The sequence below is a fragment of the Beta vulgaris genome, chromosome 4 (genome assembly GCF_026745355.1).
Source record: "Beta vulgaris subsp. vulgaris cultivar EL10 chromosome 4, EL10.2, whole genome shotgun sequence".
Taxonomy (NCBI): domain Eukaryota; kingdom Viridiplantae; phylum Streptophyta; class Magnoliopsida; order Caryophyllales; family Amaranthaceae; genus Beta; species Beta vulgaris.
The window spans coordinates 13,158,730-13,174,130 of NC_079205.1; the positions used below are offsets into that span (position 1 = coordinate 13,158,730).

General features: G+C 35.0%; 1 protein-coding gene across 1 annotated transcript; it reads right to left on the bottom strand.

Moving 5' to 3' along the window:
- Positions 1-2,703: 2,703 nt before the first annotated feature.
- Positions 2,704-4,334, bottom strand: LOC104891537 (protein UNUSUAL FLORAL ORGANS). Its single transcript, XM_010677244.3, has one exon. It carries the CDS (start codon positions 4,276-4,278, stop codon positions 2,878-2,880), a length of 1,401 nt encoding a protein of 466 aa, XP_010675546.1. The 5' UTR covers positions 4,279-4,334; the 3' UTR covers positions 2,704-2,877.
- Between the last annotated feature and the right edge of the window lie 11,067 nt (positions 4,335-15,401).

The following is a 15,401-nucleotide window of genomic DNA, read 5'->3' on the forward strand; positions in this document are numbered from 1 at the left end:
AGTTTTGTTGTGGAACTTCCAGAATCCTCTTCACCTTCTCCATTTTCTTCTTTGCCTTCACCAATTTATCACCAAGCCTGTTTTTTTCATGTTCAACAAACACAAATTTTGCCTTTAACACATTCATTTCAGTTGCCAATCTCTGTTTCTCACCAAGAAGTACATTGCTCACTTCTTTTTGCCAATTACATGGCTCTTCATCAATCCACTCAAAGAAATTGCACCCTTTGTGCCTTGTCTCAAAATTTTAGAACTTACAAGCCAAAAACTTCCTTCCTGGGTTGTCATGAGTCCAAGCAGTCTTCTTTGCAGCTCTAATCCCACAGTTGCACCTTCGTTCATGCTGAGAAGAAGAAGACATGAAGACTTGCCCAAATTCTCCCAAAACCCTAATTTTTTGCAAACTTCCCCCTTACTAATTGCAACACCAAATTTTAAAATGGAGGAAAAAGTGATAATGGGAATTAGATAGTGTAAGTGCGAATGGAGCAGCATAGTTTAGGGGGAATTTTGATTGCCAATTGTAGAATACTGAAAAGAGAAGGAGAGAGAAAAGAAGGAATTTGGGGGGAAATTTAGGGGAAATTGGGGTTTGGGGTTTATCGGGTTTTTTTAGGGATTTTGGGGTGTTTTTGGATCATTAAATGATCACGTGATTGGCACGTGTTGGGGTCAACGCCGGAATTTCCAGTCAACGCTCAGAATCCGGCAAAAGGTGCTAAGTTACAACAAAAAAAAATGGTATAAGGTACTTGTTCACAACATTTTTAATATAAGATACTTTTTCACAAAAAGTGATATTTATAAGGTACTTTCTGACAAAAAATCCTAACATAAAATGATATATATTTTGTGATAAATGATACACATTCAATTGGCTGAAAAATGACATAAAAGTGAGTAATAATGATATGATTTGTCTTATAAAAGATATCAATTTTGTATAATAATGATAAGATATATAAATAATTGAAAAATAATAATGAAATAAGGAAAAACGGTACAAGTTTGCTGTAACATGACACAAAAGTGAATAATAATGATATCATTTCTCTTATAAATGATATTAGTTTGTGTAATAATGATAAAGTATATAAAGAGTTAAAAATAGTAGTAAGATAGGGGAAATAAGACAAGTTTGCTTAAAAATTAATTAAATGATATAGAATTCAGTAATATATAATGATATGAAACATACTAATAATGACATGAAAAAATTACATGGAACAAATTTTAAAATGACATAAAACAACTCTAAAATTGATATGAAACACACTAATAGTGACATGAAGACTTTCATAATGATATACATGTGAGATGTTGTTACACAATAAGTTATGATGTAATGTGTTACATCAAAGACACACTCCAAACTTTTTTACCACTTTGAGCTATGTACGTGTCACTTATTGTAACAATTCTCTTAAAGGAAATTAAATATGGTCACTTAAAAAGAAACGAAGTATTAGTTTTCACATTTGCCCAACCCAAAATTTATTAATTGTTAATATCTTTAGTTACCTTTTAATAAAAAAAATGAAAAGTTAATATTTTGAAAGCTCATATCGAGACGAATCTAATGAGATCCCACACATTCATAACTATATTCTACCTTATGCAAAAATCACAGTAGATGATCAAATGGTAGTGTATGAACAGTGCAAAAATCCATATTTTGCAATACCATAAAAACGAAGGAAGTAAATAATTGTGCATCTGAAAATTTATATTTTCATTGGTTGTACAAACGATATTATAAATAATTCATTTCGAACACGTACTACAAGCACTCTTTAATAATATAAATATAGTGTTTCCTCCGTGTGCTTTTAGTGGACCTAATTCTTTTGTCATACTTGTTAATGCATAATTTTATTTATTAATATTTTTTATCATTAATAAATTAAAATTATAAAATTTGATGTTTATATATACTTTATGACAAATCTAAAAACATTCTTCTAGATTTTGTTTTAAAGTGGATCTTTAAAAATGTGTTTTATCTTGAGTATAACACATACACAAAAAATAGTCAAACTAATACTATTTTAGAATAGAGCCAAAACGTGTAAACATTAATACAATTTAGAAAAATCGAGAAAGTGTAAACACGGTTGAAAAGGTAGTAATTTACAATTAAATTGAAAATGCTGGTAAATTGCGAAGTCGATCACCTATTGAAAAAGTAGTATATCTAATATCTGCCAATGTTTTCCCCTTGATGATGCAAAAGGACAGGGAAGCAAGAAGGCAAGTGACCAAAATTCAATCAACTGAACACACCTCTAGATCCATTGGATGCATTTGAGCTCTTTGATAAGTTTTATCATATTCATAAACACAAAAACGTGCTTGCTGTTTCATCAATTTAATACTTCTATATACTCCTACACAAAAAAGGATTGTTCTATCACTTCTATGAACTTCTTACTTCCCAATTCTTTTAAATTGATGATTTTTTAATTCTTGGTTCTCTCTTACATCCCTCCTAAGCTATTTCTGCTTCATTTATATCTTGAAGATCTACTATAATACATACCTTTCCTACTTTTCCTCGTAACAATCCCAAAAACTTGCTGTTGCTTGACTTTCTAGCAACCCATAAATTAACCATAACCTTACCTCATAGCTTATTTTTTTTAAATATTGACCTAGAAGAAAAAACAAAAAGATAGGCTTTTGAACAACTTTCTGCGTAAATCAACTAAACATTAAACACTTCTATTAATATATCTTACATATATATATTACAAAAGCCTGGCTAAGACTGCTAAGTTACACTACTAAACTAAATCATACAGGCATACACCAACACCAAAGTAGCTAATTAATAGTACTAATTAAGTTTTTGATCACATCAAACAAAAGTTTTCTTTTCTACTCATTAAAAGACTGAAAAGGAAGAGCTAGTTGCTGAACTAATGCAGTAACAGGAGCAGCCAACGTTGGTTGATAAGCAAACCCATGCAAATCACCCTCCATATTAATCTCATCATCATGATGATTAAGCCCACATGATAAGTTACTTGGACATGAAGGCATCCAAACCCACCTCTTCCTCTCAATATTAAACAACAATCCTTTGTTATTATTGTTATTATTATCAACACCCTTAATCATAATTACTATAAACTCCCCACTCCCAACACAATCAAACCCTCTTCCTCCTTCCACTTCCTCAAACTGAGCATACAACTGCTGTGGCATCCTCTCAATCTCCACCCATTGTGTCCCACACCCTTGTAAGACCCACATTCTAAGGCTTCTCGGCACGTTGAGCTTGCTCTTTTCGACCGCGGCGACTAAGATGAGCTTCTCCTTGCTCTCCACCAAGCATGGTGACCTTAAGAACCTCCTCATAGGAGCTTGGATTTTCCACCAAACATTAGACGAAACATCGTAGGCCAAGACGCTGAAAGGGCTGTAATTCATGCAGTAGAATTTCCCATTAGAGTGAACCATCTGACCTGACTCAAGGCTACAGAGTCTAGGGAGTGAGGACGTAGTATCCCACATCGAATAGAATCCACTAGGATCAATGTGGAATGTCTCCGCAGTGAGGTTTTTCACCGCGTAGGGGGAGATCATGTCATCTCCTGCTAAGATGAGGTCTACAGATGATGGAGTAATAGATAGACCAATAGAAGGGAATAGCCTAGGTCGACGGGCGGGTGGTAATTGGGTAACAGACCCGACTAATGGGTTATGGAGAAAGAGGTTTTTAAACCCGGGTTCGTCGGATATCCAACAAACAAGCCCACCCGAGGAGGTAGCGGGTGAAAACCCTAGTGGTATAAGTGGGAAAGGAATGGTGTACCATTTAACCTCATAAGGGTCAAATAGATAAGCTCTAGTACTTTCTTGGCCATTATTATTATTGTTATTGTTGATGTGGTTTTTGTAAATGATGTTAGTGTTGGGTGTTTTGTGGGTGAAAAAAATGAACCAATGGTGTCTAGGAGAGACTTGAAGGTAGAGTTGAAGGAAGGAGTTGGAGTATAAAAGGGCATACCATCTCTTACAAATGGACCGAGCTCGAAAGAAAGCGGGTGGGGGAAGGAAGGCGAGGATCCTATCCAAGAGTTGTTGCGGAAGTCGGCTCCATATTCGACTATCTAACCATGAGGAAGAGGTGGTGATGATAGTAGGAGGTGTAGGAGGAAAGATTGTTGTAGTAATTGTTGTTTGAGGAGGAAAAGGAGTGAAAGTGGCAACATTTGTTATACTATAAGTGTAAGGGAAAGGGATGGCTATAGAAGCAGCATTGAAAGCTTCCATGGTTGAGCAAATTCAAGAAGTTGGAAATTGATCAAGCTAAGGTAGTTTTGTTTTCTTTTTGGGGTTGTTTGAGTGGGTTGTGAGATTTAGTGCAAGTGCAGTTGGTTTTTATAGGAAAAAGAAGAGCAGACTGATCTGTATCCCCACCTTTCTTTTCCTTTGTTTTTTATGGGAAAGGGGTACGGTTTAAGTTCTATTAAATCTTCAAAGATTACTAAAATACTAACAAGTCAATTCGATTTGGGTAGTAGACCCTCCCTTTCATAATAATTACAACATTATTAATTATAATTTCCTGATTATTTCATTTACTAATTTCAATTTTTGGTTGTATTATGATACTTCCTTCCTCCTATAATATAGTGCCTACTTCATTTTTGGTGGGTCAAACTTTAAAATCTTTGATCGAATATTCTCATTTATATATATATATAAACATATTCATGTGTGATCTTGTTAGATTCGTCTCAATATGTAGTTTCATAATATCAACTTTTTATAATTTTTATTAATACGGAATTGAAGATATTAAAGGTCAAGCGTCTTGGAGATCGTATAAAAAGAAACAAGCACTATATTATGAGACAGATGAAGTATAAAATTAAATATGTAAGTATAAAGTCTATTTTTTGGTTTGGGTTCTTCCACTTTGATTTTCAAATCTATTCATATACTACACTTTGAACATATATTTTTTTGAACTAATATATCAACGTAATTATCATGTATAATGTTATTAGATTTGTGTCAGTATTTATTTACAAAGTTTGACTTTATATAATAATAATCCGTCGGTTGTATATCTTTCTCACTCCCATGTCTGCGTCTTCCAATATACATTTTTGAATTCAAATATCTTTTATTATATATTAGTAAAAGTTATAATGATAGATGTTAAAAAAATACTTATTGAAACGAATTAAACAATACCTCACACGACTATATTATTTTTCTTATAAATTGAAAAAAATTGAGAAGATGTTGGATATGTTTCAACGCATATTTTACGACTTTCAACTTTTCAAAATTTAGAATAATGTCATTAATACATGTTAAGCATATATAATTTTTTGTTGAGTCGGCTAGTTTAATTTCAATTTGGATTAAAGACGATCTATCTCAAAACAAATCAGGTCGGGTCATTTGAATCGGACCAATTTAGCCAGATCTAGTTTCAACAATCACTCACCACCTGATAAAAGAGAGAAAGTGTAAAAATGCTACAAGAACCATCTATCATTATCAGTGTTTACTTCTCAATGCTAAGTGCAGCTCATCAACTCAAGTACTGGAACATAAAGAGACGAACAAGAGAGAGGCTGCATCAATTAAACTTGCAAGCCCTCATTAGACAACGGAAATAAAAGGCTGAAGCGGGTAAAAAAGGGACGCAACAGCTTTACTTTTTATGTGCAGCAGCAGTAGTCTTACACAAAATCTCCTGCAGCAATCAGCATGTGTTGTTTTTGTCAAACCTTAGCTTTTTTTCTAGTAATCATAATTTGTCTTTCTGATAGGTGAAAGAATTTTCAAGTTCTTCCTATAAGTGTGGGTTATGTAGTGAGCAGATATAGAAATTTCTTTTCTACTTGAGAAATTTCCATTAATGTCAAAAGCTTCATGTTCAAATTTGGGCCATTGCGTTTGCCTCTAAGAAATCTCCTGAAAGTCCTTCACTATTGATCATCTCCTATGAAATTCAGTACTGCTTTAATTTGTCTCGACTTTTAATGTGCTTTCGTGCTAAGAAAAGTTCATCTGCGATGATCCAGTTACAATTTGACTTTAGTCAATAAGTACGTCACAAGAGTCTAATTTGATCTAGTTCCAATTACAAGTCCAAATCTTCTTAACATTCACTCATTTTTTCGTTAATTTGAATACTCATAGAAAACTTACTATATTCTTTGACTGGTAAATAACGTTAACCCATCACTAGAATACAACTTATCACGAATTCACGACAAACTAGTTATTAGGCTCGAGCTATGCTCCGGGTAAGGAAAATTTTCATTTATTAATATTATACTTTTAAATGATAAAATCAAATATCACTTGGTCTAGTGGTTAAAACTCTAGTATATAAAGTTGAAGTCACGAGATCGAATCCTACACTATGCAATTTCTAATTTTTTTGGTTCTATGTCTCTTACATAGAGTAAAATGAACTTAGGGAGAGCGCCACGTGGCACAATTCCTTGTTTAGGAACGCCTTTTAATATATTAGTATAGATTATATTTCGCCTCATCATTATTGCGATAAAATTCTTGCCTTGCGAGAAAAACTAGTGTTAGTTAGAGGTGTCAAAAACTGGACCGATCTACGGGTGAATCCGCATGCGACCCAGACCCAATCTATTCTGAGCCGAGAGTGGTCGGTTGGAAAGCCGACCCATGTTGACTCAGTGTACACCCGTGCCAAGTTTCACCCGTGGAATTGGTAACCCAACCTGAATTGGGCCGACCCAGGTTGACTCGTGCCCAGTTGCACCCGTGAACAACGACCTAGACCCAACATGTTTCCGACCCAAAATAACCTGCACCCAGCTTTACCCGCCAATGACCCAGTTAAACCAACCCAATTATTACCCAACCCAGTTGTAACCCAACTCAGTTATCACTTAACCCAACTGTGACCCAACCTAGTTAGCGGCCGACCCAGTTGTTACCCAACCCAACTATCACCGATCCAGTTGTGATCCAACCCAACTATCATCGATCGATCCAGTTGTGAACCAACCCAGTTATGACCCAAACCAATTGTGACCAAACACAATTATCACCGGACCTAACTAAACCCGACCCAAAAATATTCTGATGTAATACAACCCGATCCAAAATCATTCCGACCCAACTTCACTTATGTGTAATATATTGTTTAGTTGGTCAATTTTATTTTTTGAACAAAAAAATATTTCGTCACTTTTTTTGGTCAAAGTAATTAACAAATATTTTTTGTCAAGACATAATTCAGATCTCTATCATTTGTTCGGACGTAACTTATTCAACCACCTCATTTAAATTTGAAACCTCCAAAATTCAACCCCCATGCGGTTGTTAAGTTGTCCATTGTACGATATTTTAACAATAACAACTTATATAACATGAAAAACCAAGTGGTATTATTAAGTGTTGCTATTTTGGTATATATGACAATAAAAGTATGAAAAAAATTTGCCAAAAAAAAGTAAGTTTTAATGTGTAAAAGAAGTGAAAGTATTGGGGCAGACCGTCTGACCCAATACTTACTGTCAGACGGGCTCTCTCCCTCCTCCATATTTACACACCCACCCGTAGGCCGTATGACGAATTTGTACAATCAACAGCAGATAAATGACGGATTTTGGTGTTGGAAGGGCTTGTACTTTCTTTGAGCATCAAAATCTCCTTTCCTGCTACTTGTTGAGCAAGATTGTGTATAAGATCATGCATTTTGAAACTGAGAATTTTACCATCTTCATCCTGTTCAATGTCTTGGAAGAAGCATCTAGCACCACCATGGAAAAATTGTATTCACCCACATCTTCCATACTCTGACCTTCATAAACTAGATCAAGATAGCCTTGTGCCAGCCAGAGACTAATTAAATCGTATTTCTCCATGACATAATCCTTAGGGAAGAGTGAGCAAAAGCTAAAACAACTCTCGATGAAGGAGAGGAGAGAGAAAATGAAGGTTGATGATGAGAAATCAGAATAGTTAGAGAGAGGTAGGAAAGGTGTATATGTTGACTCGTTTTTGGACGATTTTTTTTCCAGTTAATGCTTATAATGTTTCAGTCGATGTCTTTTTTATTTCAATTGATGTCTTTAACTTGTTTTTTACAGTTTCAGTTAATTGATTTATTATTTCAGTTCATTGGTCTATTCTTTCAGTTGGTTGGTTTATCCTTTCATTTGATGTTGTTTTTCTTTCATTTAGACATTTCTATCTTTCATTTGGTATTTTTGATTTTTTTTCTTTGATTTTTTGATGTTTTCAGTTGATTATTGTATTCTTTCAGTTGAAACCAACTGAACAAAAATTGAAGCCAGCTGAAAAAAATTGAAACCAACTGAAAACAAAAAGTGAAACCAACTGATATTGTTTGAAACCAACTGAAAAAAATTGAAACCAACTGAAAGTCGTCCGACCAAATATTATGGTCAGACGCGTTTGACGCAATACCTTCTCATAAAAGAAATATCTAATATGTAATTAGTATTGGACATGTACTCTTTTATCCCTCCAAATCTTCACTTGCTTATTTAGACAACATAAATAAATTATAAATTTGGACAAAAATAGATAAAATAAAATCATAATTGAACAAAAGAAGATAAAATAAAATCAGAATTGGACAAAAAAAAATCCCAAAAAATTTCATTTCATTCCAAGTTTCCAAAATTCATTACAAAGTTAAATAAAAGTCAAACCATTACTTATATAGTTAGATTAGTCATTAGCATAAACAAAAATTTCATAAGTTTACTATTTACAGAGCCTAGTAAGCAAAAAAATAACACTATTCACAACTAGCAACTATAAGCCCTATCCGTTGCGGATGATCAGAAAACAGTGCTTTTCAGGGTCCAACTCCCCACTGACACAAGGACTCATGAGTATGTCATGGCCACCCTCAATCAAAGTGCAATCCCATTCTTCTTCAAGCCCAAAACGAGTGAAAGCCCCATCCTCACCCTCCAAAAAAATCTCTGTAGGATTCTCATCATGTTCAACCATGTGAACATCACCACCAGCAGCCTTTAATCCACCACCAGCGGCCTTTAACCCACACACAATCACCTCCGTAAACACATTAACATCCTTCTTTTTACCCTCTTCTTCACTAACTTTATCAAGAATTTTAATACCACATCCTCTACATCTAAGTGATCTCCTACAACCAACTCTCTCATAAATCACCTTACCCTTTCCTTTATCCATTTTTGTAGTTGATGAACATGGAATTACCAACTCAGAAGATTCTAAATAAAGAGAAATATTAAAAACCAAAGAAACATTTTCAAATGAAATAAGGCAACCAACAAATAAATTATCTAGATCAATCTATAAATAAAGGCAAATGGTAGAAAACACCAAAAGAAAAAACTCCCAAAAATAAAACATAAAGTATTTATAAGTGTCAAAATTAAATTTTCTTTGAAAATCAGTAATGGCTCTCAGGTTCATAAGTTAACATCATCATCGAGCACTCGACTATAATTGACAACACAACTTCACAACACAAGAAAGCCAACAAAAGGGACACGAGCATCCACAATTCTTTGTCTTTTAAACAATACCAAAACCAATTTTACCAATCAAGTGCATATCGTGTCCAATACTCAAATAAAGACAAAAGAAAGGTAGCTCCACATTGTGACACTTTTGGAAAAACATGTGTGTAAAGTAAAATGAAGCAAAAAACAGTTGCAAACAACCAATCATCTTTTGCACAAGGGGGATTTCATAAACCAAACCAAACAACCACAATTAGCCATCCCACCCTTTTCTTCCAGCCTCTACTCCCGATCGACCAAATCTCATCATTACAAAATATTATTAAATCAATTTAGTAGGGGGGAAAGGTGGAAGACAAGAGAAAGAACAACTACAACTCTCAGGCAAAAACTTCACCTCATCATCGAGCACTCGACTCCAATTGACAACACAATTTAACAACACAAGAAAGCCAACAAAAGTGACACAAGCATCAACAATACCAAAGCCAATCTTACCAATCAAGTACGTATCATGTTTAATCAAGCCAACAAAAGAAATGTAGAGATGCATCGTGACACTAAAGGCAAAACATGTGTGTGAAGTAAAATGTAGCCAAAAACAGTCACAAACAAGTAAACACCTAATGATCTTTATGCAAGGGACATTCAATTATAAAGCAAAAGTAAATGGAACAACTAAACCAAACCCAACAATTCTATTTATGGTTTCTAATTAATTTTAGGGTTAGGGCTAGGGTTTGGGTATAGCGTTAGGGTTTGGGTTTAGGATTAGGGTTTGGGTCTAGATTAAGGTTTTAGGTTATGGTTTAGGGTTTAGGGTTAAACCCTTATCTCTAATGATTGATCCTAAACAATAAACCCTAAACAAAAAACTCAAAAGGCAAAACCCACAACACATCAAACCCCACCCAAAACACATCAAACTTAACCCAGAACACAAACAAACCCAGAACACCACCAACCGGTAAACAAACGGAAACCCATAAACAAACACAAACCGAGAACACGACCATCAACCAATTTCAATAGGCCAGAACAAAAACCATCAAACAACAACCATTAAACAACAACAGTAGCACAATTTAAGGAATTGAATCATAATCAATATCAGCAGGCTCGGTATTTTTAAAAACTTCAAGAGACTCCTTATCCTCAATATTTGAATAACCAAAGATCCAATTTTGGCAAGTCACAAGAGCCTCAACATTTTTGGTCAACAAACGCGTCCTATACTTGGTTGAAATTCTACCCCCACACTAAATGAAGACTCGGAAGCCACAAATGTAATGGGATAGCCAACACATCTCTAGCCATCCGCGATAAAATAGGATAAATGCCCACATGGGTTTTCCAATAGGCCAAAACATCAAAGTGGTCATCTTGGTCAACAGGAGCATGAGGGGAATTGAAATATGATTCCATATCATTGTCAATACCCCTACTAGCAGCAACATTGGCACCAAAATTCTAAAAAACAGCAAATAAAATAGTATCACTAAGCAATTAACAAATAAAAATCACCAATTGTAAGTAATCAAATGAATCAAATGTTACACATAATAGCCAACCTTTCCAAGGCTGGCCTTCTTAAATGGACGGGCAAACGACCTTGCAAAACTTGGAGTAGAGGAATCAGAACCAGTAGTCATAGAAGATGTAGTGGAACAGGGTTGGAGTTGTAAGTGAGAATAAACACTAACATAGTGCATATACAACTTAGTAAAGGCATCAACTAATACATATTGATAAAGCACATGAGAGCATTAGTTGAAATAAGTTAAAATTCGGGATGCTCCTGCATCATCAACAACCTCTTTAACCTTACGATTAAGATCTTGGGCAAATAAAAAGTAGCATGTAACTCATGAAGAAAGTTCTTTTTGTAACGGGGATCAAGCATGATAGAAATAGTAAGAATCAAAGAATAATTATCCCAATACTTGTTAAATTTTGCATACATAGGAGCAATCATAAGACGAATAGAATCAGTTGCCTTTTCTTTAGCATAAAACAAAAGATTTTCAATCAAAACAATGTTCCCAACATATAGATTGGCAGTGGGGTAATTAGAACTAGAAAAAAAGACAAGTGATATCATAAAAAACTTCAAGAAAATCATAAACATTTAGGAAAGTTTCCCATTCAGATGCAGTTAGAGAAACATTTAAACCATGCTCAAGTAAACAATACCTATTTACAGCCTCCCTAGCTTCCAAACACCTATGGAGCATAAGAAAAGTAGAATTCCAACGAGTACGAATATCACCAATCAATGAACCAGAAAAACCAGTATTCACATACTTAACGCAATCATCAAACCTCTTTTTCCTAGTGTTTGAATAAGAAACATATGAAACAACTTGTTACAACTTCAAAACAGTTTTATCCATGAAGTTAAAACCAGCTTGGACAATCAGTTTCAATATATGGGCAGAACATCTAATATGAAAAAACTTACCAGAACAAGGAAATAAATTAGTTATATATATTCAAGTCCCTAACCATCTCTTGAATCATAACATCATTGGCAGTAGCATTGTCACAAGTCAAAGAGAACACTTTATCTCTAATATTCCACTCATCAAACAAATCAAGAGTAAACTTACCCAACTCCTTACCAGTGTGAGACCTTGGAAAATGCCTAAAAACAAGAATTTTAAAACGCATCACCCAAGAGTTATCAACATAATGAGCAGTCGAAACAGTAAAACTAACGTTATTAAGTGAAGACCACAAATCACAAGTACAACGCACTTTTCCTTCTAAATTACCAATAGTTATCTTTAATTGAGCTTTAAGAGCAGCAAACTGATTAATGCAATGCTTAAGCATAGTACTCCTAGAAATATGCTTCACATTAGGATTCAAGTAAGAAAGTGATTCCCTATGCTTAGAATGATCAACCATCAACAGTGGATATCCATGACACATAATAGCTTCAGCTAACATAAGATTCTAAAGTTTTTTATCATAATGCCCCCAGGTTGAGCAACGTTTACTTTTAAGTAAGCTTCACACTTCTCTAAATGTTTATTTTGGTTATTAGTTACTTGTGTTCCCTCAGCACGACAGATCTTAGCATTACAATGCTTACATGTAGAAAATATCTTACCATCTTCCCTTTTAAACAAGGTAAAGTGCTGCCAAACCTTAATCGTACGCCTACCAAACAGAACAGGGTCATGGGTTTGGGGAGAAATGGTTTCCTCAACGGAAAGGGAATTGGACCCACTAGTGGAGTCTAGTGTTAATTAATGAACCGACAAATAAATTAAACACATATACAGTTTAAACAAGACATAGTCTAGGCATCGAGGGTAAGAGTTAGGGCTAGGTAAGGGTTAAGGTTATGTTTAAGCTCAAGGTTAGGTTTAGGATTAGCCTATTAGGTTTAGTGTTAGGGTTAGTGTTAGGGTTAGTGTTTAGGGTTTGGGTTAGGGTTAGGGTGAGGGTTAGGGTTAGGGTTAGGGATGGCAACGGGTCGGATGTGGACAGAGTCCATGTGGACCCGGATCCAGATCCGTTTTCAGACCCTGGATCCAGATCCGACCCGGATCCACCGGGTCTAAGGAAGTTGGACCCAGATCCAGATCCAACGGATCCTGCGGATCCGGGTCCAAAACGGATCCGACTCATTTCATGCAATTTCACCTACTTTGTGACATTAAAATGATTTCCAAAGCGATTAAAATGATTTCCGAAGCGTTGAAACGCTAATTGTTCACATCTCCAAAGGATGGAAGATCAATTTCATTACAACTAAGAGATAGAAAAACCAATAAAACTACAATAAATTGAGATGATTGAGATTTCTGAGAATTGGGTTTTTCTCTTAATTTGATTTGAACAAGTGGGGCATCAATGGAATTGCAGAACGTTGGTATTGCGAGATGTGGGAAGTGGATAAAAAGGCCAGAAAATGTCAATTTTGTCATTCTAGGAAAGTCTTATAAATCTTCTTCTGCGAAATCAAAGCTCGAGATTTTTTTCATTTGATCCTAAGACTACTACTCTCGAATCTTCTCCACTGGTACTTTACTTATTATAGAAAGTTATATTATGAATTTATGCCTTATGAATTAGCATATATGGCCAAATTTTGTGAGATTTTGACGCATGTATATAAGTAGATGGGATATTTATTATGAGTTGTGACACATAGTTCCGTTTCTTTTATTGTTTTATTTGTCATCGAAACGATTTTTTATGAGGGTTCATGTTAGCAGACGTTTAAGACTTTGTTGTTGTTGTAATATGTTGCTGGTGATATGACGAGAAAATTAAATTTTCTGACTGATTTTTGGAACTTGAAATTGTGGTTTCTTAACAGACTGAACAGGAAATTGAAGATGGAGAGCCAGTTAGCATTGCGGTGCATCCTAATGGGGATCAAATCATTTGTGCTACTTCCTCTGGTGCAGAAAGGTGCCGGAAGTTGGTGCAGAAAGGTGCCGGAAGTTGGTGGAGAGCACGCAGGGTCGCAGCCTCGCAGGGACTTTAGGAGTTAGGGTTTTAGTTTTTACGTGTTTACTGTTTAAGTAGAACTCAGAAGGCAGACTTTAGGAGACTTAGAACTTGGGGTCTTGGGCGTTAAAATGGACCAGCCAGCACAATGTGGGTATTTTTAAAAAAAACGGATCTTTGGATCCGGGTTCGGGTCTATTGAACAGATCCGGACCCGGATCAGTGATCTGACAAAAGGACCCGGATCCGACCCGGATCCAACGGGTCCAAAATTTTAGGCTCCAGACTCGCAAAAACGGATCCGGGTCCACGGATCCGGGCCGGGTCCAGGATCCGCTGCCAGTAACCCCTAACTCTAACCCTAAACAGTAACCCCTAAACACAAAACTCAGAAATACAAACCCAAAACCTGAACCCAGAAACACAAACCATAAACACAATCTCAAAAACAGAAACTCTAAACACAAACCCAAAACACAAACCCAAAACACAAACCCAATAAACACAAAGCCAGAAAACAAAACCCATAAAACACAAACCCAGAAAACACAAACCCTAAACAAAACAAACCCTAATACAAACTCAACCACAAAACCCTAATAAAAACGGCAAACCTAAATACTTAACTGTTAAACAATTAAAGACAAATCACCAACATGTAAACAAACAGCAAATTCAACTATGAACCTAAATAAAAATAATTAAGAATTTAAGCTACATGACAAAAAATCAAAAACTAATATAACACATTATAATAATATACAAGTCACAAGATAATAAAAACAAACACAATCAACACATATAATTGATTTAATTTGAGTCTTTAAATTGTAAAATAAATATAATTACATAATTTCAGTCTTCAGATCGAAAAATAAAATTATAAACATACATTAAAATCAGAAACCCTAAAAAATTCCAAATTTCACAATCACATATGACAAAAAAACCATGGAAAAAACATGATATTCTAGCAGATCTGCAAATCTGAACCAACACTTAATCCCACATTCACATGCAAGCAGATCTACCTTGTAACAACCCGAATTACCCCGGTCAGCTTACAAAGGATTAAGCACAGCGAAAGAGACTCCGGTCGAGATAATCCAAACTATTACCATCATACTTACCGAACTACATCGGAGAGTATGGAACTCAATTCCCAACTCTATTCAAATTAATTAAATATTACAATAACGATCTGATTCTAAGATTCTATTCCCATATATTTCTACAAAAAATCCGGTAGAGTTTCCTTTGAAAACAGGACAACGCTAAAGCGAGAAATAATTTAAACCTATTACAATTTCAATTTATTAAATATTTCCAAAGCTCATCAGCCTCAACGCTTTCGCGGAGCAACAACCAATAGCGAATCAGGAGCACTAACGACTCTTAGATATAAAGAATCGAAACAAAAGATTTATAACTAAC